This window comes from Salmo salar, chromosome ssa12 (assembly GCF_905237065.1).
Source record: "Salmo salar chromosome ssa12, Ssal_v3.1, whole genome shotgun sequence".
Taxonomy (NCBI): Eukaryota; Metazoa; Chordata; class Actinopteri; order Salmoniformes; family Salmonidae; genus Salmo; species Salmo salar.
This window is the reverse complement of record NC_059453.1, coordinates 2,397,501-2,422,133: the sequence shown is the minus strand read 5'-3', so window position 1 is coordinate 2,422,133 and position 24,633 is coordinate 2,397,501. Positions and strand designations below refer to the sequence as shown.

General features: G+C 51.0%; 1 protein-coding gene across 1 annotated transcript in view; it reads left to right on the top strand.

Annotated features, from left to right (window-relative positions):
• Window positions 1-24,633, top strand: part of LOC106592580 (unconventional myosin-XV) — a 261,893-nt gene that overhangs the window by 108,757 nt on the left and 128,503 nt on the right. Inside the window, exons 10-11 of the mRNA XM_045692035.1 lie at window positions 3,176-3,289; window positions 3,851-4,012. Coding sequence (XP_045547991.1) covers window positions 3,176-3,289; window positions 3,851-4,012 — 276 coding nt within the window. The remainder of the gene's footprint in view (window positions 1-3,175; window positions 3,290-3,850; window positions 4,013-24,633) is intronic.

The window sequence follows — 24,633 nt, the reverse complement described above, 5'->3', positions numbered from 1 at the left end:
GTAGTATCCCTGACTGTAGTATCCCTGACTGTAGTATCCTGACTGTAGTATCCCTGACTGTAGTATCCCTGACTGTAGTATCCCTGACTGTACTATCCGTGACTGTAGTATCCTGACTGTAGTATCCCTGACTGTAGTATCCTGACTGTAGTATCCCTGACTTTAGTATCCCTGACTGTAGTATCCCTGTAGTATCCCTGACTGTAGTGTCCCTGACTGTAGTATCCCTGTAGTATCCTGAATGTAGTATCTCTGACTGTAGTATCCCTGACTTTAGTATCCCTGTAGTATCCCTGTAGTATCCCTGACTGTAGTATCCTGACTGTAGTATCCCTGTAGTATCCCTGACTGTAGTATCCTGACTATAGTATCCCTGACTGTAGAATCCCTGTAGTATCCCTGTGGTATCCCTGACTGTAGTATCCCTGACTGTAGTATCCCTGACTGTAGTATCCCTGATTGTAGTATCCCTGTAGTATCCCTGACTGTAGTATCCCTGACTGTAGTATCCCTGACTGTAGTATCCCTGTAGTATCCCTGACTGTAGTATCCCTGTAGTATCCCTGACTGTAGTGTCCCTGACTGTAGTATCCCTGTAGTATCCTGAATGTAGTATCTCTGACTGTAGTATCCCTGACTTTAGTATCCCTGTAGTATCCCTGTAGTATCCCTGACTGTAGTATCCTGACTATAGTATCCCTGTAGTATCCCTGACTGTAGTATCCTGACTATAGTATCCCTGACTGTAGTATCCCTGTAGTATCCCTGTGGTATCCCTGACTGTAGTATCCCTGACTGTAGTATCCCTGACTGTAGTATCCCTGATTGTAGTATCCCTGTAGTATCCTGACTGTAGTATCCCTGTAGTATCCCTGACTGTAGTATCCTGACTGTAGTATCCTGACTGTAGTATCCTGCTGTAGTATCCCTGACTGTAGTATCCCTGTAGTATCCCTGACTGTAGTATCCTGACTGTAGTATCCCTGACTGTAGTATCCCTGTAGTATCCCTGACTGTAGTATCCCTGTAGTATCCCTGTAGTATCCTGACTGTAGTATCCCTGACTGTAGAATCCCTGTAGTATCCCTGACTGTAGTATCCCTGTTGTATCCCTGACTGTAGTATCCCTGTAGTATCCCTGACTGTAGTATCCCTGACTGTGGTATCTCTGACTGTAGTATCCCTGTAGTATCCCTGACTGTAGTATCCCTGTAGTATCCCTGACTGTAGTATCCCTGACTGTAGTATCCCTGTTGTATCCCTGTAGTATCCCTGACTGTAGTATCCCTGTACTATCCCTGACTGTAGTATCCCTGTAGTATCGCTGATTGTAGTGTCCCTGACTGTAGTATCCTAACTATCGTTGAAACAGAAAAACCCATTCTTCTCTAATTAAATCTCTCCCCATATCTCCTGAAGTACGCTCATCAGCTATGATGCTTCGGAGAGGGGAGGGGCTACAGCTATGATGCTGCGGAGAGGGGAGGGGCTACAGCTATGATGCTTCAGAGAGGGGAGGGGCTACAGCTATGATGCTGCGGAGAGGGGAGGGGCTCCAGCTACGATGCTGCGGAGAGGGGAGGGGCTACAGCTATGATGCTGTGGAGAGGGGAGGGGTTACAGCTATGATGCTGCGGAGAGGGGAGAGGCTACAGCTATGATGCTGCGGAGAGGGGAGGGGCAGGTAGCCTCTACTGGTAAAGATGTTCAGCAGGCAGTCAAAGACTGGAAGACGTTTCTGAGGGACAGAGGGAGAACTTGGCGTAGAATGTAAAATAACTTTATTAACCAGTTCCCATGCTATTAAATAACGGTTCTGTTCCAGAACAGTATAGATCACTTTTGTTCCCGGTTCTGATTCTGTTCCTTATTTTCCTGTTTTTGTTCTGTTCCCTGAACCAGTTCCAACCCACAGCTGTGTAGTACTGTATCTTCTAACCCATCTGTCTCTGTGTGTGTGTGTGTGTGTGTGTGTGTGTGTGTGTGTGTGTGTGTGTGTGTGTGTGTGTGTGTGTGTGTGTGTTTGTGTGTGTGTGTGCGTGCGTGCGTGCGTGCGTGTGTCTGTGTCTGTGTCTGTGTCTGTGTGTGTGTGTGTGTGTGTGTGCGTGCGTGCGTGTCTGTGTGTGTGTGTGTGTGTGTCTGTGTGTGTGTGTGTGTGTGTGTGTGTGTGTGTGTGTGTGTGTGTGTGTGTGTGTGTGTGTGTCTGTCTGTCTGTGTGTGTGTGTGTGTGTGCGTGTGTGTGTTTGTGTTTGTGTGTGTGTCCGTGTGTGTGTCTGTCTCTGTGTGTGTGTGTGTGTACCTGGTTGAGGGGTGTATGTGTGTGTATTATGGTGTGTGTCTGTGTGTGTGTGTGTGTGTGTGTCTGTCTGTCTGTCTGTCTGTCTGTCTGTCTGTCTGTCTGTCTGTCTGTCTGTCTGTCTGTCTGTCTGTCTGTCTGTCTGTCTGTGTGTGTGTGTGTGTGTGTGTGCGTGCGTGTGTGTGTACCTGGTTGAGGGGTGTATGTGTGTGTGTATTATGGTGTGTGTCTGTGTGTGTGTGTGTGTGTGTGTGTGTGTGTGTGTGTGTCTGTCTGTCTGTCTGTCTGTCTGTCTGTCTGTCTGTCTGTCTGTCTGTCTGTCTGTCTGTCTGTCTGTCTGTGTGTGTGTGTGTGTGTGTGTGTGTGTGTGTGTGTGTGTGTGTGTGTGTGTGTGTGTACCTGGTTGAGGGGTGTATGTGTGTGTGTATTATGGTGTGTGTGTGTGTGTGTGTGTGTGTGTGTGTGTGTCTGTCTGTCTGTCTGTCTGTCTGTCTGTCTGTCTGTCTGTCTGTCTGTCTGTCTGTCTGTCTGTCTGTCTGTCTGTCTGTCTGTCTGTCTGTCTGTGTGTGTGTGTGTGTGTGTGTGTGTGTGTGTGTGTGTGTGTGTGTGTGTGTGTGTGTGTGTGTGTACCTGGTTGAGGGGTGTATGTGTGTGTGTATTATGGTGTGTGTCTGTGTGTGTGTGTGTGTGTGTGTGTGTGTGTGTGTGTGTGTGTGTGTGTGTGTGTGTCTGTCTGTCTGTCTGTCTGTCTGTCTGTCTGTCTGTCTGTCTGTCTGTCTGTCTGTCTGTCTGTCTGTCTGTCTGTCTGTCTGTCTGTCTGTCTGTCTGTCTGTCTGTCTGTCTGTCTGTCTGTCTGTCTGTGTGGGTGTGTGTGTTCAGGGTAAATCAGAGAGAAACTACCATATCTTCTATGAGCTGCTGTCTGGTCTGGAGCCTCACCAGAAACGCTCTCTTTACCTGCAAGAGGCGGAGACATACTTTTACCTCAACCAGGTACACACACACACACACACACACACACACACACACACACACACACACACACACACACACACATAAAGCAACATTTTCTCTAATCCTCATGGCAAAATGTGTAAAGTAGCAGGAAATTACCTTCAAAACTGCTCAATTGTTTGTCCTCCTCGGGCAAAAATGTGAAGAATAGCATGAGATGAGCTGTAAAACAAAACATTTTTCTCTCTGCCCCATGGCAAAAAGTGTAGAATTTCAGGAAGTTAGCTTTTTTTCCTAAAATAATATATATTTTATTTTTTGGGGGGTGGTTGAGGGGCCTTTCTACTTATCCTTCCACGTATACTGTTTTCAAAATACCCCTCCGTATACCCCACAAAATACCCCTCAATATACCCCACAAAATACCCCTCAAGAGAAGCATAATAAGTAACGTCAAACTGTGCATAATTGCAGGAAATATGTTTTTAAAATGTAAAAAAAAGAATCCGGGGGAGAACAACACAGACCCTCCGTCTACTTTTCGCCCCCCCACCAATATTTACACCACCATTTCTCCCTTGGTGTGTCCCTCTGCACCAGGGTGGTGACTGTGTGATAGAGGGGAAGGACGACGGGGCAGATTTCCGTCGTGTGCAGAGTGCCATGGACATCCTGTGTTTCAGTCCCGACGAGCAGAACGGCATCTACAGAATACTGTCCTCCGTACTACACCTAGGGAATGTATACTTCCAGCCATTCCAGGTACTATAACCCCTAACCCCTATCCTTTAACCCCTAACCTCTAACCCCTAACCTCTAACCCCTAACCCCTAACCCCTAACTCCTAACCTCTAACCCCTAACCCCTAACCTCTAATCTCTAACCCCTAACCCATAACCTCTAACCCCTAACCCCTAACCTCTAACCCCTAACCCCTAACCTCTAACCCATAACCCCTAACCCCTAACAACTAACCTCTAACCCCTAACCTATAACCCTAACCCTAACCCCAACCGCTGACCTACCCCCAACCTCTAACCTCTGACCCCTAACCCTAACCTCTAACCCCCTAGCCTGACCCTATAACCCTATAACCCTATAACCCCTATAACCGCTAAACCTAACCCTATAACCCTATACCCTATAACCCTAACCCTATAAGCCTGACCCAAACCCTACCCTACCCTAACCCTGACCCTGACCCTATAACCCTGTAACCCTATGACCCTACATCCCTATAACCCTATAACCCTAACCCTAACCCTATAACCCTAACCCTATAACCCTACAACCCTAACCCTATAACCCTATAACCCTGACCCTATAACCCTGACCCTATAACACTGTAACCCTATGACCCTACAACCCTATAACCCTATAACCCTTACCCTAACCCTATAACCCTAACCCTATAACCCTGACCCTATAACCCTGACCCTATAACCCTATAAACCTAACCCTATAACCCTGACCCTATAACCCTATAACACTATAACCCTGACCCTATAACAATATAACCCTATAACCCTATAACCCTAACCCTGACCCTATAACCCTATAACCCTATACCCTGACCCTATACCCTACCCTGACCCTATAATCCTACAACACTATAACCCTATAACCCTAATCCTATAACACTATAACCCTATAACCCTAACCCTAACCCTGACCCTATAACCCTATAACCCTATATCCCTGACCCTATAACCCTAACCCTGACCCTATAACCCTATAACACTATAAACCTATAACCCTAATCCTATAACACTATAACCCTATAACCCTAACCCTAACCCTATAACCCTATAACCTAACCCTAACCCTATAACCCTATAACCCTGAGCCTATAATACTGACCATATAACCCTATAACCCTATAACCCTGACCCTATAACCCTATAACCCTATAACCCTGAGCCTATAAAACTGACCCTATAACCCTATACCCTGACCCTATAACCCTATAAAACCTAACCCTATAACCCTGACCCTATAACCCTATAACACTATAACCCTGACCCTATAACAATATAACCCTATAACCCTATAACCCTAACCCTGACCCTATAACCCTATAACCCTATAACCCTGACCCTATAACCCTAACCCTGACCCTATAATCCTACAACACTATAACCCTATAACCCTAATCCTATAACACTATAACCCTATAACCCTAACCCTAACCCTGACCCTATAACCCTATAACCCTATATCCCTGACCCTATAACCCTAACCCTGACCCTATAACCCTATAACACTATAAACCTATAACCCTAATCCTATAACACTATAACCCTATAACCTAACCTAACCCTATACCCTATAACCCTATAGCCCTAACCCTAACCCAATAACCCTATAACCCTGAGCCTATAATACTGACCATATAACCCTATAACCCTATAACCCTGTAACTCTGACCCTATAACCCAATAACCCTATAACCCTGAGCCTATAAAACTGACCCTATAACCCTATAACCCTGACCCTATAACCCTATAACCCTGACCCTACAACCCTGTAACCCTATAACCCTATAACCCTATAACCCTATAACCCTATAACACTATAACCCTATAACCCTAATCCTATAACACTATAACCCTATAACCCTAACCCTAACCCTATAACCCTATAACACTATAACCCTATAACCCTATAACCCTATAACCGTTGACCAATAACCCTATAACCCTATAGCCTGACCCTATAACCCTATAACCCTATAACCCTGACCGCTAACAATATAACCCTATAACCCTATAACCCTAACCTGACCCTATAACCTATAACCCTAACCCTAACCCTATAACCTAACCCTATAACCCTACAACCCTAACCCTATAACCCTATACCCTGACCCTATAACCTGACCCTATAACATAGCAACCTATGACCCTACAACCCTATAACCCTATAACCCTAACCCTAACCCTATAACCCTAACCCTATAACCCTGACCCTATAACCCTGACCCTATAACCCTATAAACCTAACCCTATAACCCTGACCCTATAACCCTATAACACTATAACCCTGACCCTATAACAATATAACCCTATAACCCTATAACCCTAACCCTGACCCTATAACCCTATAACCCTATAATCCTGACCCTATAACCTAACCTGACCCTATAATCCTACAACACTATAACCCTATAACCCTAATCCTATAACACTATAAACCTATACCCTAACCCTACCCTGACCCTATAACCCTATAACACTATAACCCTGACCCTATAACAATATAACCCTATAACCCTATAACCCTAACCTGACCCTATAACCCTATAACCCTATAGCCTGACCCTATAACCCTAACCCTGACCCTATAGTCCTACAACACTGTAACCCTATAGCCTAATCCTATAACACTATAACCCTATAACCCTACCCTACCCTGACCCTATAACCCTATAACCCTATATCCTGACCCTATAACCCTAACCCTGACCCTATAACCCTATAACACTATAAACCTATAACCCTAATCCTATAACACTATAACCCTATAGCCTAACCTACCCTGTAACCCTATAACCCTATAACCTAACCCTAACCCTATAACCCTATAACCCTGAGCCTATAATACTGACCATATAACCCTATAACCCTATAACCTGTAACTCTGACCCTATAACCCTATAACCCTATACCCTGAGCCTATAAAACGGACCCTATAACCCTATAACCTGACCCTATAACCCTATAAACCTAACCCTATAACCCTGACCCCATAACCCTATAACACTATAACGCCTGACCCTATAACAATATAACCCTATACCCTATAACCCTACTCCTGACCCTATAACCCTATAACCCTATAACCTGACCCTATACCCTAACCCTGACCCTATAATCCTACAACACTATAACCCTATAACCCTAATCCTGTAACACTATAACCCTATAGCCTAGCCTAAACCTGACCCTATAACCCTATAACCTATATCCTGACCCTATAACCCTATCCTGACCCTATAACCCTATAACACTATAAACCTATAACCCTAATCCTGTAACACTATAACCCTATACCCTACCCTAGCCCTATAACCCTAAACCCTATAACCCTAACCCTAACCCAATAACCCTATAACCCTGAGCCTATAATGCTGACCATATAACCCTATAACCCTATAACCCTGTAACTCTGACCCTATAACCCAATAACCCTATAACCTGAGCCTATAAAACTGACCCTATAACCCTATAACCCTGACCCTATAACCCTATAACCCTGACCCCTACAACCCTGTAACCCTATAACCCTATAACCCTATAACCCTGTAACACTATAACCTATAACCCTAATCCTATAACACTGTAACCTATAGCCTACCTAACCCTATAACCCTATAACACTATAACCCTATAACCCTATAACCCTATAGCCTGACCGAATAGCCCTATAACCCTATACCCTGACCCTATAACCCTATAACCTATACCCTGACCCGTTAACAATATAACCCTATAACCCTATAACCCTAACCCTGACCCTATAACCCTATAACCCTAACCCTAACCCTATAACCCTAACCCTATAACCCTACAACCCTAACCCTATAACCCTATAACCCTGACCCTATAACCCTGACCCTATAACACTGTAACCCTATGACCCTACAACCCTATAACCCTATAACCCTAACCCTAACCCTATAACCCTAACCCTATAACCCTGACCCTATAACCCTGACCCTATAACCCTATAAACCTAACCCTATAACCCTGACCCTATAACCCTATAACACTATAACCCTGACCCTATAACAATATAACCCTATAACCCTATAACCCTAACCCTGACCCTATAACCCTATAACCCTATAACCCTGACCCTATAACCCTAACCCTGACCCTATAATCCTACAACACTATAACCCTATAACCCTAATCCTATAACACTATAACCCTATAACCCTAACCCTAACCCTGACCCTATAACCCTATAACCCTATATCCCTGACCCTATACCCTAGCCTGACCCTATAACCCTATAGCACTATAAACCTATAACCCTAATCCTATAACACTATAACCCTATAACCTAACCCTAACCCTATAACCCTATAGCCTATACCCTAGCCCTAACCCTATAACCCTATAACCCTGAGCCTATAATACTGACCATATAAACCTATAACCCTGTAACCCTGTAGCTCTGACCCTATAACCCTGTAACCCTATAACCTGAGCCTATAAAACTGACCCTATAACCCTATAACCCTGACCCTATAACCCTATAAACCTAAACCCTATAACCTGACCCTATAACCCTATAACACTATAACCTGACCCTATAACAATATAACCCTATAACCCTATAACCTAACCTGACCCTATAACCTGTAACCCTATAACCCTGACCCTATAACCCTAACCCTGACCCTATAATCCTACAACACTGTAACCCTATACCCTAATCCTGTAACACTATAACCCTATAACCTAACCCTAACCCTGACCCTATAACCCTATAACCCTATTCCCTGACCCTATAACCCTAAGCCTGACCCTATAACCCTATAACACTATAAACCTATAACCTAATCCTATAACACTGTAACCCTATAACCCTAACCCTAACCCTATAACCCTATAACCTATAACCCAACCCTAACCCAATAACCCTATAACCCTGGGCCTATAATACTGACCATATAACCCTATAACCCTATACCTGTAACTCTGACCCTATAACCCAATAACCCTATAACCCTGAGCCTATAAAACTGACCCTATAACCCTATAACCTGACCCTATAACCCCTTATAACTCCTGACCCTATAGCCTGTAACCCTGTAACCCTATAACCCTATAACCCTATAACACTATAACCTATAACCCCTAATCCTGTAACACTATAACCCTATAACCCTAGCCTAACCCTATAACCCTGTAACACTGTAGCCCTATAACCCTATAACCCTGTACCCTGTAACCCTGTAACCCTATAACCTGACCTATAACCCTATAACCTATAACCTGACCCTTTAACAGTATAGCCCTATAACCCTAAGCCATAACCCTATACCCTAATCCTGTAACACTATAACCCTATAACCCTATACCCTAACGCTACCCTATAACCCCTAACCTAACCCTATAACCCTATAGCCCTATAAACCCGGGCCTATAAAACCGGCCCTGTAGACCTATGGCCCTAAGCCCTATAACCCTATAACCCTATACCCTGATCCTATACCCTGACCCCTATAACCCTATAGCCTGACCCACAACCCTGTAACCCTGTAACCTATAACCCTATAACCCCATAACACTACCCTATAACCCTACCCAACAATAACCCAATAACCTTATAACCCTATAGCCTAGGCCTGTAACCCTATAACCTGGCCCTATACCCTATAGCCTAACCCTATAAGGGCCCTGTACCCTATAACCCTATAACCCTAACCCTATACCCTATACCTGACCCTATAACCCTTACCCTCCTGACCCTATAACCTACACCCTAGGCTTATAGCCCATAAGCCTGACCCTATAGCCTGTAGCCCTATACCCTGACCCTGTAACAATATGGCCCCGTAACCCTATACCTAGCCTGACCCTATAACCCTATAACTATAGCCTGACCCTGTACCCTAACCTGGCCCTGTAGCCCTATAGCCTATAACCCTATAACACTATACCTATAGCCTAATGCTATAACACTACAACCTTATAGCCCTAGCCTAACCCTGTAACCCTATAAACCCTATAACTGGCAGTAACCCTATAACCTTAGCCCTATAACCCTGACCTATACCTATAACCCTATAACCTGTTGACCGCTAACAGTATAACCCTATAGCCCTATAGCTCTAGCCTGACCCTATAACCTATAACACTATACCTAGTCCTATAACACTATAGCCCTATAACCCTGTACCTAGCGCTGCCGCCCTGTGGCCCTATAGCCTGCCCTATAGCCCTGTGCTATGTGGTATAACCGGCCCTATAGCCCTGTAGCCTATGGCCTGACCCTGCCTAACCCTGTAGCCACAGTCCTGTAACCTGACCCCATAACCCTGTAACCTGACCCTGCAGCCCTGTGCCCTATAGCCCTGTAGCCTATGGCCCTGACTAATAGCTCGCCTTAGCTGGCCCGGGCCTTAGCCCTGTAGCCTGTGGCCTATGGCCTGTGGCCATTCTGGCCTGTAGCCCTGTAGGCCCTGGCCCTGCCATAGCCCTATAGGCCCAGCTATACCTTCCTATGCCCTGTAGCCTGTAGCCCTGGCCCTGCCTTACCTACCGCCATAGCCTATGTGCTCCGCTCTAATACTAACTATGGCCTGTAGCCTATACTATAGCTTTATACCATCCGTCCGTAGCCTGCCTATAGCCCTGTAAGCCTATAGGCCTGAGTATGTTTAGCCATCTGTATGGCCTGTAGCCTATAGCGACCTAAGCCTTGTGCCTGTAGCCTGTAACACTATAGCCTGTGGCCCTGTAGCCTGGCTGTGCCCTGTGCCTGGCCTGGCCATATACCTGTGCCCTGCTGTCTTGTTGTTTGACCGGCTGTGGCCGGGACATGGCTTACGGCCTTGCCTGTAACATATGGCCTGTAGCCCTGTAGCCTGGCCTGTCTATATGGCCTATAGCGGTGTGCCCTGGCCTGGGCCTATACCCTGTAGCCTACCTGTGGCCGTGGCCCTGGCCCATATAACACTGAGCCCTTACCCTGCAGCCTACCTATCAGCCTGGCCTAAGCGGCCCTGGCCTATAGCCTCGGCCTATGCTTATACCTATACCGCTATATGCGTAATAGAAGCCCTGCTAATGTAGCCCTTATCCTGGCCCTATTAGCCTGCCTGACCCGTAGTCCTGCAGCACTGTAGCCCTGTAGCCCTAGTCCTCCTTAACACTATAGCCTGTAGCCTAGCCTAGCCTGACCTGTAGCCCCTGTAACCCTGTAGCCTCACCACTGTGGCCTAGCCTGACCCTGTAGCCTGTAACACTATAGGCCTGCTAGCCTAATGTATAGCACTGTGCCCTGTAGCCTGCCTAGCCTGTAGCCCTGTAAGCCTGTAGCCTGGCCTAGCCCTGTAGCCTATAAACACATTTGTATGCCTGTAGCCCGACCTGTCCCTTAACCTATAACCGAATCTATAACGACCCTATAGGCCCTGTACTGGCCTATAGCCTATGGCCCTGTAGCCCTGTGCCTGTAGCGCTGTGGCCTATAGCCTAGTCCTGTAGCTCTGTAGCCTGTGGCCCACCTGGCCTATGAGCCTGTAGCCTGTGGCCCTATAGCCTATGCCTATCTGTGCTATCCTAGCCGGCCTGTGCTTGTGCTACTATGGCCTGTTATGGCCTGCCTGCCCTGTGGCCTGTAGCACTGTAGCCCGTCCTTCGCTGTCCTGTAGCCTGCGCTGTAGCCTAGCGCTAGTCCCTGTAAGCCTATAGGCTAGCCTGTAGCCTGTAGCCTATAGGCCTGGGCCTATAAAGGCCTGTAGCCCTGTAGCCTATAGACCTGACCCTATAGCCCTATAGCCTATAGCAGTCCTGTGCCTGAGCTGTAGCCTATAGCCGACCTGCAGGGTTCCTGTGGCTTTAGCCTGTAGCACTGTGGCCCTGTAGCATGGCCTGTGGCCTGGCCCTTGAAGGACCTGCGGCCTGTAGCCTGTAGCCTGTAGCCCTTGCCTATGCCCCTTGTACCTGGTTGGCTACCGGTATGCCTCTGGCCCCAGATGCTGGCCCTGTGGCCGTAATTAGCGACCTGTGCCCTGGCCTGTAGCCTATAGCCTCCTATACGTAGCCTGGAAAATGACCTGACGCTGTCTATGGCTGCTATGGCCTTTATAGCGCTTCCTGTGGCCGGCCCTGGCCGTATATTGATAATGGCCCTATAGCCTAACCTGTAGCACCGACATTAAACCCTGTGGCCTAATGCTATGCACTGTAGCCCTATGGCCCAGGCCCTGGGCCTGTGGCCCTGGCCTTTTGGTTAGCCTGTAGCCCTGTACCTGTATCGCACTGAGCCTGGGCCCGTGCTCTCTTGGGCAGTATGGCCTATAGCCCGGCCTGCACCCTGTAACCCTGAGCCTAGTCCGTAGCACTGTGTCCCTGTGGCCTGCTAGCCTAGCGCAGCCGAGCGCCTGCCTAGCCCTGAGCCGTAGGCCACTGGGCCTGTAACGCTAGGCCTGTACCCCACCTATAAGGCTGACCTACCGTAGCCTGATCCTGTATTCCTGACCCTGTAGCCTTCCAGGCCTGACCATGGCCTGTGGCTTCTATAGCCCTGTAACCTGCTAGCACTGGCTCCTAAGGCCTAGCCTGGCTTGGTCCCAGCCACCCTTAGCCCTGTGGCCTGAGCCGCCCCATAGCCTTATAAGGCCTGACTGAGCCTGTAGCCTTTTCCCGGTTTCCGCCCGGGCCCTGTGGCCTTCTTAAGCCTGTGCCCGGCCCGCTGTGGCCCTGTAAGCCTGTGGCCTATGGACTGGATATTTTTATGGCCCTGTGGCCCTGTAGCCTGCGTATATGGCCTGCCTGCCTCTGTGCCTGTACCTGTAGCCCTGTATACGGCTGCTGATACCCTATAGCCTGGCCTGCGGCTCCTGTAACCCTGCCTGACCCATAGTACTGTCTATGGCCTGTGGCCCTGTACAGCCTGTAGCCTATAAGCCTGTATCTGTAGCCTGTGGCTTGGTCCTACAAACCGTATGGCCTATTTCCTGAGTGCCTGTTTTTCTGATAGCCTGGCCTGGCCTGGCCTGTAGTACCTATATATAGCTCTTAGCCCCTGTAGCCCTGTAGCCTGTAGCCTGATGCCTGTAACACTGTAGCCTTGGCCCTGGCCTGGCCCTGAGCCTGTGCCTATGGCCCCCTATAAGCCCTGCTATCCTATTGTCTTCCTGGCCTTATCTCTATAGCGTGGCCTGTTTTTAGCTGTAGCCTATAGCACTATACCCTATGGCCCAGTCTGTAGCACTATAGCCCTGTGGCCTGTGGCCTAGCGCTGGCCCTGTAGCCTATAGCCTAGCCCCTGTAAGCCTGTAGCCCTATAGCCCGGGCCTGTAAGCCGGCCCCTGTAGCCCTGTAACCTTATAGCCTGGCCCTATAGCCTCTAGCCTGATCCTGTAGCCTGACCCTGTAGCCTATAGCCTGACTGCCCGTCCGTAACCTTAGGCCCTGTGGCCTGTAGCACTAGGCCTGTAAGCCTGTTGCCTAACCCCTGTAGCTGGCTAGCCTGTAAGCCTGTAGCCCTGAGCTATAGGCCTGTAACCTATAAGCCTGGCCCTGATATAATATTCCCTATATGACCCTATACCTGTAGACCTATAGCCTGACCGGCCTATAGCCCTGTAGCCTGTAAGCCTATATGTAACTGCCCTGTAGCCTATGGCCTGCCTACCTGTGCCTATAGCCTGCTATAGCTGCTGACCTGTAGGTGCAAAGGCCTTGGCTAGCTCACTGTGCGTAGCCTAAGTACTCTGTCTTAGCCGAGCCTATAGCCCTATAGCCCTATAGCCTGGTATAACGCCCTTACCTATGGCCCTTGCCCTATCGACCACACCCTGTAGCTGCCTATAACCCGCTGGACCCGTACCTATAGCTATAGACTACCCTATACCTTTGGCTAACATAGCCTATAGCCTGGCCCTGTAGCCCCGCGTAGCTGGCCTGTAGCCTAGCTATAGCCCTGCTGCAAGCCTAGGCCTGATATAGGGACAAGATTTGCTGTAGCCATAGCCCTATAGCGCTGTGACCCCTGTGTCCTGTGTCCTGTGGCCTGTGCCCGTATACCTGGCCATGGCCTGACCCAGCCTGTAGCCTATAGGCCTTAGCCTATGCTGTAGCCCCCATGGCACTGACCCTGTAAAGGCCTGTAGCCTGACCTGTACCCTTTGGTGCCTGTAGCCTGGCCTATGCCTAGCCTAGCCTAGCCTCCCGTAGCCCTATAGCAGCTCTGGCCCTGTAGCCTATATGACCTGTAAAACTATAGGCCCTGGCTGAGCTATAAATGGCCCTGTAGACCTGTACTGTAGCGCGTAACCCACTGTGACCCACTATGAATCCACTGTAGCCATATGGCCTAGACTGGCCTATAGGCCTGGCCATATCCACCTGTAGCCTATAGCCCTGACCGGCCCTATAGCCGCTAGCCCTGGACCCTGTAGCCTGTAGCCCTTAGCCCTGTGGCCTGGCGCTGTAAAGGCCTATAGCCTGGCCCTGTAGCCTGTCGCCTGGCCCTGTAGCCTATAGCCCGGGGGTATAGTAGCCCTGTGGCCTATAGCTAGCTGAACCTGTGGCCTATGGCCTTTCCTATAACCCTATAACCATATAGCCCTATGGCCTGACCGCCTTACCCGTACCTATGACCCTATACAGCCCTTAACCTATACCGACCTTACAATGTACCCCTGTAGCCCTATAGCCCGGCCTGACCCTGTAAGGGCCTATAGCACTGTAGCCCTGTAGCCTATAGCCTAGTCCTGTGCACTGTAACCTATGCCTACCCTACGCTAACCCTATACCTACGGCCCCCCGTAGCCCTATAGCCCTATACCTGGGCCTATAGCCGACCCTGTAGCCATGAGACCTATAGCCTGGCCCTAACCTATAACCGTCCTGTAGCCTGACCCTGCTAGCCCTATAGCCTGACCCTAGCCCTGTAGCTAAGCCCTGTAGCCCTGTAGCCTATGCACTGGCCCTTATGGGCCTGGCCTAGCGGTGCGCCCTAGGCCTGTGGCCTGTGGCCTGGCCGCCTGTCCTACCCTATAGCCTGGCTATAGCCTGACCCTGTCCTGGCCCCATACCGTATCCACCTTGGCCTAATGGAGGCCTGTATATGGCCTCTGTTATAGCCTTGAGCCCTGTAACATGTAGCCCTGTAAGCCTGTGGCCTGGCCTGAACCTATGGCTCCTGCCGTGGCCAGAGTGCGTACTATGCCAGCCTATGGAGCCCGCCTATAGCCTTATATTATAGCCCTGTTTACTGATAGTCCCTGTCCTGAGCCTGTGCTGAGGCCGCCTATCTGTAGCTGTGGCCTTGGCCTGCTATGCCTGTCCGTACAACGCTGGGCCGACAGCCTATGTCCTGTGTGTAGCCCTGTAGCCTATGGCCCTGGCCCCGTAGATGGCCCTGTAGCCATGGCCCTGTAGCCTATAGTGCCCTGTCCTGTGGCCTATAGCCTGACCTTGAGCTGTACCTCCGGCCATACCTATAGCCTGCCCTATAGCACTGTAGCTGTACCTGCCATGGCCTGGCCCCTGTCCTGAGCCCTGCCTAGGTACCTGTATACCCTACCCTTTATAGGCGCACCGTCTTGCCTACTTCTCCCTGGTGACCGTAGCCTTTACCCTATAGCCCTGTAACCCTATAGTCCTGTACCTATAGGCCTGTAGCCTGCCTGTAAGCCTTAGCCTGCAGTAACCGTAGCCCATAGCCTATAGCCTGCCTAAGCTAGCCTGCCCTGTGGCCCTGTAGCCTGTAGGCCCATAACTGTAACTATACCGACCTGTGGCCTATACCCCTATAGCCTGACGCCTGTAACCCCTGGCCTATGGCCTTCCTATATTACATGGCCTAGCCTGACCTATGCCTATAGCGTCCTATGGTCCTGATATACTAGCCTGACCCTGTATCCTATGCCTATACTATAATAGCCCTATGGCCTAGCCTGTAGCACTGACTGTAGGCCTGCAGTACCGGCCTGTACACCTGCAGCCCCCTAGCCCTGGCCTGGCCCGGCCGCCCGTGGCCTAGGCCTGACCTGTAGCCTTGCCGAGCGTCCTGTAGCACGGCCGAGCCTGTACGCCCTATAACTGGCCTGTAGCCTGTAGAGCCTCCTATAGCCATGTCCTGTGTACCTGTAGCTATAGCCTCCCTCCTACTTTTTTTTATGGCCGTAACCTGGCCTGTAGCCTTATGTCCTGGCCCTGGCCTGGCCTTGTGGCCTGTAGGCCTGTAACACTGGTACAACCTGGGCCTGTATCCTATCCTTAACCCTGGCCTATGGCCCTGTAGCCTGTATACCTGTAGCCGTGGCCACCTGGCCTGTGCCACCGCCTGGCCCTGTCCTTAGCCCCCTATACTAGCCCTGCGCGCTGGGCCCTTGGCCTGTAGCCTGGCCTGCTATGCCCTGCCCTGTAGCCGCTGTAATACCCGGCCCTGTAGCCCGCCTTCCCTGTGCCCGTAAGCCTGTAGCCGCCGCTGCACCTACCTATGCCTGTTAGCCTAGCTGCCGTACCGGCTATAACCCTAGTATCGCTACTATCCGTATGCCTCTTCCTGGCCCTGTCGGCCTTACTGCCGGGCATGCTGCGAGGCCTATGGCCTGGCTGCCTGTAACCCTGGGCCTTGGCCCCTGCCCTGGCCCCTGCCTGCTGCCCGTTTGCCTGTGGACCTGGCCCCCTCCCTGTTGTGCCTGTAGCATGCCTGTAACCTTACTATAGCCAGCCTATAACACTATAAACCTATAGCCTGTGGCCCGTGGCCCTGTTGGCCATATGGCCTAAGCCCCTGTGGCCCGCCTATTTCGGCCCTGGAAGCCCGTGGCCACCCTATATTGCCCTGTAGCTCTGAGCCTGTACCCGTAGCTATGGCCTATAGCCCTATAGCCCTGTACCGATACTGACCTGTATGTTTTATGGCCTGGATATATGGCCTACAGACCTATAGCCCCCTACAGCCTGTGGCCTGTAGCCTGGCTATAGTGGTATGGCTTCAGCGCTGTAGCACTGTAGCCCTATGGCCCCTGGCCCTTTAGCCCTGTAGTATGGCCTGGCCCTGTAGCCTATGCCCTGTGGCCTTGCTCATGCTTGGCCTATGCCCTACCGGCTGTCCCTAACTATACCTATGTATGCTTGGCCTGATATGCCTGCCCCCTGTGGCCTGTTTATTTATAGCCTGTAATGCTATAGCACAAGTATAGCCCTATGGCCCTGTAATGGCCTATACGGCCTGTGCCTGTAAGCCTGTAGCCTGCCCTGTACCTATATAGCTAGCCTGAAGCCTGTAGCCTTAGGCCATTATGGCCTATGAGCTTAGCCCATATAGGCCTGGGCCCTGCTGTGCTGGGCCTAAACTATGCCTGTAGAGGCCTTGAGTACACTATAGCCCTTACGGCTCTGGCCCTGTAACCCTATAACACTGTAACCTAGCCTGTTCCTGTAGCCTATACACTTACCCTGTAACTCCGACCTGTTAGCCTGTACCTAGCCCTGTAGCCCTGTATGCCTGTAGCTTCTCTGCCCGTAAGGGCTAGCCTATTACCTATAGCCCGACCCGTAACCCTGTAACCCTATAGCCTGGCCATAAACCTGGCCCTGTAACCCCTGACCCTGTAGCCTATGCCGACCTCGGCCTGTGCCCTGTATACGTACTGTAGCCTAGCCTGGCTATGGCCGGTCGCCCCCTAGCCTGCCAGCCTTGCCCTACCTGGGGCTGTAGCTAGGCCGCCGATACCTGCCTCCCCCTATTGCCAAATAGCAGGCTTAGCCTATACCCTGTAGGCCTGCGCCTGTGCCCTGAGCCTGTAGCCTATGGCCTCTAGCCTAGCCCTGCGGGCTATAGCCTGCAACCTCTACCGTCACCCTACCCTACCTATGTTGACCCTGTTTAGGACCAGCATGCCTACCTATGGCCTCAGCCTAGCCGCCTCTGGCCCGTGGCCTAGCCTGCCTACCCTGTATGTCCCGCCTGTAGCCATGCCATGGCCTGTAGGCCTGTACCCCTCTATAGCTGGCCCTGTAGCCTAGCCGCCCTATAGCCTGTAGCCCTGTAGCCCTGGGCCTGTAAAGCTGGGCCTTCCTCTACTATAGCCCTATGCCTATACCTGTAGGCCTTAGCCTATAACGCCCTGATACCACTGTAATCTGTTGCCTGTTATATGCCCTGTGCCTATGGCCCTAAGCCTTGGCCTGTAGCCCATAGCCAGCCTATAGCCTATACTCTACCTAGCCCGCTATAGCCCGATCCTAACAATTAGGCCTTATTAGCCTGCCACCCATAAGCCTGTATTATATAGCCCTGTACCTATCCCTGTAGCCTGTAGCCCCTAACCCTGTAGCTGGCCTGGCCCGTGACCTCGGCCGGTAACCTATCTCTGGCCCTGGTAGCCCTGTAGCCCTGGCCCGGGCCCTGTAGCCTGTGCTTTGCCGTAGCCCTTGGCCTGTAGCTGGCCTGTAGCCTATAGCCCTTCATAGGCCTATACTCTGCCTGTGGCCGGTACTTGGCCTCCTGTAGGACCTGTAGCTGTAGCCTATTGGCCCATAGCCCTATAAGCCGTGGGCCTTAACCCTACTATGCGAGCCCATTCGCCGTAACCCTGTCTATCCCATTAGCCACCCTAGCCTGCCTGTACCTGTAGCCTAGCCTTGCCCTGTAGCCCTATGCCCGTTAAACTATCAGCCTGTACCCGTACCTATACTGCCCCTATGGCATGATACTATAGCCTCCTGGGACCTGAACCCTGTAGCCACTTGCCCTGAGCTACGTGCCTATATAGCGCTATAGCCTTACGCCCGATGGCCTACCTGTGCTTGCCTGTGGCCATGCACCCTGCCCTTACCCTATACGAGGCGCCTAACCTGGCCCGTACCGTGGCCTGTCATGGCCCCTGTAGCCACGCCGACCATAGCCCGTAGCCTGGCCTAGCCGATACCTACCCAATACACGAGCCTGCCTGTGTGAGCCCGTGCCGGCCCTGCTATGGCCGCCCTTAGCCTATAACTATAGCCTGAGTATACCATAGCCCTATACCCAGCTATATAGACCCCTGTAGCCCTATACCTGTAGCCCTATACTATGGCTGAGCCTATAGCCTTAGCCCTGTGACCCTATAGCCCTGTAGCCTGTAGCCCTAGGGCCTATAGCCTGTAAGCCTGTAAATGTCACCCTGTAGCCTATGGCCTGGCCTGTGGCCCTGTAGCTCCGGCCTGTCGTCTTATAACCCTTAGGCCGTGCCCTGTAGCCTTCCCCGACCTGTAAGTAGCCTGCCCGTAGATGCATAGCGCCCGCCTGTGCCGTGCCCCTGGCCAGCAACGCTGTTATGATAGCCCTTTTGCTAATAGCCTGGCCCGATCCATGTAGCCCTATAACCACTATCCTGTGCCTTACCTATAGCCCTGTAGCCTTTCTGGGCCTGACCTGACCCTGTAGCCTATAACCATAGCCTATGCCTAGCCCTGCCTGACCCTGTAGCCTATACACCGCTAGCCCTCTAGGCCGAGCCGCTCATACGTGATATACGGGCCTATAGCCTGCGGCTTCGTGGCCCATAGCCTGAGCCCTGTACCCGGGCTGACCGGCCCTGTGGCCTGTCTGTTTAGCCCTATAGCCCTCTAACCATAGCCTAGCCCTAGCCTATAGCCTCACCCTGTAGCCCATAGCCCTGACCCTGTAGCCCTGAGCCTGCCACAGGCCTTAGCCTGTGCCATCCCTGTAGCCACTGTGGCCTGTAACCTGTAGCCCACTGTAGCCTGTGCCCTATGGCCTATAGCCATAGCCTATAACCTGTACATCCCTGTAGCCCTGTAGCCTGAGCCCTATGGCTATAGCCCTGAGCCTGCCCTGTAGCCTATAGCCGACCCTATAGCCTATGCCTGTAGCCCTAGCCTGTAGCCCTGGCCCTGTAGCCTGTCCTTGGCCTGTAGCCTGTAGCCTATACCTTAGCCTATACCTGCCTGTGCTGTAGCCTGGCCTGAAGCCTGGGCCCTGTGCCGCCCATCCTGTAGCCTAGGCCTATACTGGACCCTGCCTATAGCTGCCTGTAGCCCTAGCCTGTAGCCCTATGGCCGCCTATAGCCTAAGTGTAGCCTATATAGCCCTATACCCCTGTACCTGTAGCCCCTGACCCCTGTAGCGCCTGTTGCGGATAGGGCCTATAGCGGCCTGTAGCTATCCCTGTAACCCCTGTAACCCCGACCAATCTCTATACCTGACTACCGAGCCTATGGCCTGTAGCCTGAGCCCTGTGAGCCTATGCCCTGTAGACCTGTAGCCTATAGCCTGGCCTATGGCTCTATAGGCCTGCCTGTAGCCCTATGGCCTAGCCCTGTAGCCTATAGCCCTGAGTGGCCCGTACCCTGTAGCCTCTGGCCTAGCCTGGCCTATGCCCTGTGCCTGTAGCCTGTAGCTGGCTGGCCTGTAGCCCTGGCCCTAGCCTATGACCTATACCTATAGCCTGCCCTGTAACCCTTACCGACCCTTAGCCTGTACAGAGCCTATGGCCTGAGCCTGTGCTGTAAGCTATACCGGCCTATAGCTATAGGCCAGCGGCCCGGCATAGCTTTGCCCTGTGCCATAGCCTGGTCCATCCTATAGCCTGGCCTGTACCTATAGCCTGGCCCCTAGCCTGGCCTGTAGCCTGTAGCCTACCGGCCTATAGCCCTATAGCCGCTCTAGCCCAGCCCTGTCCCTGTGCCCTTAGTGACCCTGTAGCCCTGTACCTGTGCCTCCGTTATAGCCTGGCCCTGGCCTGTAGCCCTGTACCTCTGAGCCTGAGCCTGTAACCTCCCGCCTATAGCTGCCTATAGCCTATGCCTATACTATGCCCGGCCTATACTATAGCCTGACCCTGTGGCCTATAGCCTGACCTATAACCTATACCTCCCTTACTGGCCTATAGTGGCCTAGCCCTGTACCTGTAGCTTGGCCTACTACCTGTAGTAAGTGGCCCTGTGCCTGCCTAGCCCTGAGCCTATAGCCTAGCTGGCTGTAGCCCGGCCCTGTAGGCCTGTAGCCCTATGGCCCTGCTGTAGCCTGCCAGCCTGGTAGCCCTGTACTAGCCCTGACCTATAGCCTAGGCTAACCTATACCCCTCAGGTAGCATGCCTGCTGACTGTAGCCTATAGCCTGACCTGTAGCCTGAGCTATGGCCATGGCCCTGTAGCCCGGCCTGTAGTATAGGCCATACTGACCTATAGCTCGGCCGTGCTCTTGGCCTATAGCCTGGCCTTGCATAGCCTGGCTGCCTGGCCCTGGGCCATGGCTGTGGCCTATCTGGCCCTGTATTGTGGCCTGGCCTATAGCCCTCCCTCCATACCGCAGCCCTGGCCTTGCCTACCTTCCGCCTGCCTATGCCTATAGCCCTGTGGCCTGGCGTGGCCTGACCGATTACCCACCTCCTATACCTGCCTTAGCCCTGTACGACTGGCCTACCTGTAGCCTGTAGCCCTATAACCATGGCCCTGTAGCTAACGGCCTGTACAGGCCCTGTAGCCCTATGTTTTACTAGCCTGTAGCCTGGCCTGTGGCCTCTGTGGCCCTGTAGCCTATCTGCCCTGTCTATGGCCTATGGCCCCTGCCTATGCCCTGGCCTGTGTTTAGCCTAACCCTGTAGCTACTGGCCTGTGTAGCCTTGACCCTGACTATAGGCCTGATGTAGTGTGCCTGTCTATAGGGCCCTGTACTTACCTGTGGTGCCTGTGCCTGTAGCCCTCCTTGGCGGCCCCTGGCCCTGTGGCCTGACCCGTGGCCCTGGCCTGTAGCCTGTCGCCTTACCGGCCTATAGCCTATGCCTGGCCTGTAGCCCGCCCCCCCGCAATTATGGGCCTGTAGCCTGAGCCCTGCTATACCTGTAGCTATGTTGCCCTTGGCCTGTGCCTGTAGCCTGGCCCTGTGGCCGTGGCCTGTGGGCCTGTGCCCTGTAAGCCTGTAGGCCATGGCCTGCCTGTCCTGATATGGCCTGTCTGGCCCTGTACCCTAGCCTGTAGCCTATGGGCCTGTAGCCATAGCCCTGTGCCTGCTAGCGGGCAGCCTGTACCACCGCCCTGACCCGCCCTGTGCTGGAACCCTATAGCCTGTGCCGCTATGCCAGGTCTTAAGTGTGCCTGGCCTTGACCCTGTAACCTATGCTATGGCCTGATTGCCCTGTGGCCCGATGGCCTGTATCCTATACCTGTGCCTGTGCCTATGGCCCTGTGGCCATGGTGCTGCCTATAGCCTGGCCTACTGCGTAACCTCTAGCCTGACCCTGTAGCCCTGTCGGTCCTGTGCACCGCCGTGGCCCTGTGCTGTATTCTGGCCCTGCCGTACCTGTAGCTGTAACTGGGCCTGTGCCTGGCCCTGGCGTGCCTAGCCTATGGCCTGGCCCTGTAGCCTGACCCAGGCCTATGCCTGTGGGCCTGTGGGCTATGGTGGCCTGGTGGCCCTATAACCCTAACCCTATAACCCTATAACCCTATAACCCTGTAACCCTGACCCTATAACCCTATAACCCTGTAACCCTGAGCCTATAACCCACTAACCTATAACCCTGCCCTAACCCTAGACCCATAACCCTATAACCCTATAACCCTATAACCCTGACCCTATAACCCTATAACCCTAACCCTATAACCCTATAACCTATAACCCTATACCCTATAACCCTATAACCTCTGACCCTATAACCCTATAACCCTAACCCTATAACTACCTAACCCTATAACCCTGACCCAAATATAACCTATAACCCTGTAACCTATAACCCTATAACCCTATAACCCTGTAACCCTATAACCTATAACCCTATAACCCTGAGCCTATAACACTGACCCTATAACCCTATAACCCTATAACCCTATAACCCTGACCCTATAACCCTATAACCCTATAACCCTGAGCCTATAAAACTGACCCTATAACTCTATACCCTGACCCTATAACCCTATAACCCTGACCCTCAACCCTGTAACCCTATAACCCTATAACACTAACCCTATAACCCTACCCTGACCCAATAACCCTGTAACCTGTAACCCTATAGCCCCGAACCCTATAACCCTATAACCTGACCCTATAACCCTATAACTACCTATAACCCTGAAAGCCTATAACCCTGTAACCCTATAACCCTATAACCCTGTAACCCTATAACCCTGTGACCCTATAACCCCTGTAACCCTATAACCCTATAACCCTATAACCCTGACCTATAACCTGTACCCTATAACCCTATAACCTGGCCTATAACCCTATAACCCTATAACCCTATAACCTGACCCTATAACCCTATAACCCTAACCCTATAACCCTGTAACCCTATAAACCTATAACCTGCCTATAACCCTATAACCCTGTGACCCTATAAACCTAACCCTATAAGCCTAACCCTATAACCCTATACCCTAACCTATAACCCTGACCCTATAACCCTATAACCCTAACCTTTAACCCTATAACCCTATAACACTGTACCCTATACCCTGACCCTGTGACCCTATAACCATATAACCCTATAACCTGACCCTATAGCCTATAACCCTATAACCCTAACCCTATAACCCTAACCCTATAGACCCTATAACCTACCTGACCCTATAACCCTATAACCTGGCCTATAACCCTATAACCTAACCCTATTACCTATAACCCTATAAACCTATAGCCTGACCCTATAACCCTAACCCTGACCCTATAACCCTATAACCCTATAACCCTGAGCCTATAGACGCCTATAACCCTATAACCCTATAGCCCTATAACCCTGACGCTATAACCCTATAACCCTATAACCCTGAGCCTATAAGGCTGACCCTATAACTCTATAACCCTGACCCTATAACCCTATAACCCTGACCCTATAACCCTATAACCCTATACCCTATACACTACCTATAACCCTAACCCTAACCCTATAACCTTACCCTATAACCTATAACCCTATAACCCTGTAACCCTATAACCCTGACCCTATAACCCTATAACCCTACCCTATAACCCTGTAACCCTATAGCCCTAACCCTATAGCCTATAACCCTGACCCTATAACCCTATAACCCTAACCGATAACCCTAACGTAGCCCTATAACCCTATAACCCTGGACCTATAACCCTGACCCTATAACCCTATAACCTGACCTATAACCCTGTAACCCTATAACCCTATAACCTATACCTGACCCTATAACCCTATAACCCTATAACCCTATAACCTAACCCTATAACCCTGTAACCCTGTAACCCTAGCCTAACCCTATAACCCTATACCCTAACCCTATAACCCTATAACCCTATAACCCTATAACCTGACCCTATAACCCTATAACCCTATAACCCTATAACCTATACCCTGACCCTATAACCCTATAGACCCTATAGCCTATAACCCTATAACCCTATAACCCTATAACCCTAACCCTATAACCCTATAACCCTAACCCTATAACCCTATAACCCTAACCCTATAACCCTATAACCCTAACCCTATTACCCTATAACCCTATAAACCTATAAGCCTGACCCTATAAACCTAGCCTAACCCTATAACCCTATAACCCTATAACCCTATAACCCTACCCTGTAACCCTATAACCCTAACCCTATAACCCTATAACCCTGACCCTATAACCTAACCCTAACCCTAAGCCTATAACCCTATAATCCTATAACCCTATAACCCTAATCCTATAACCCTATAACCCTATAACCCT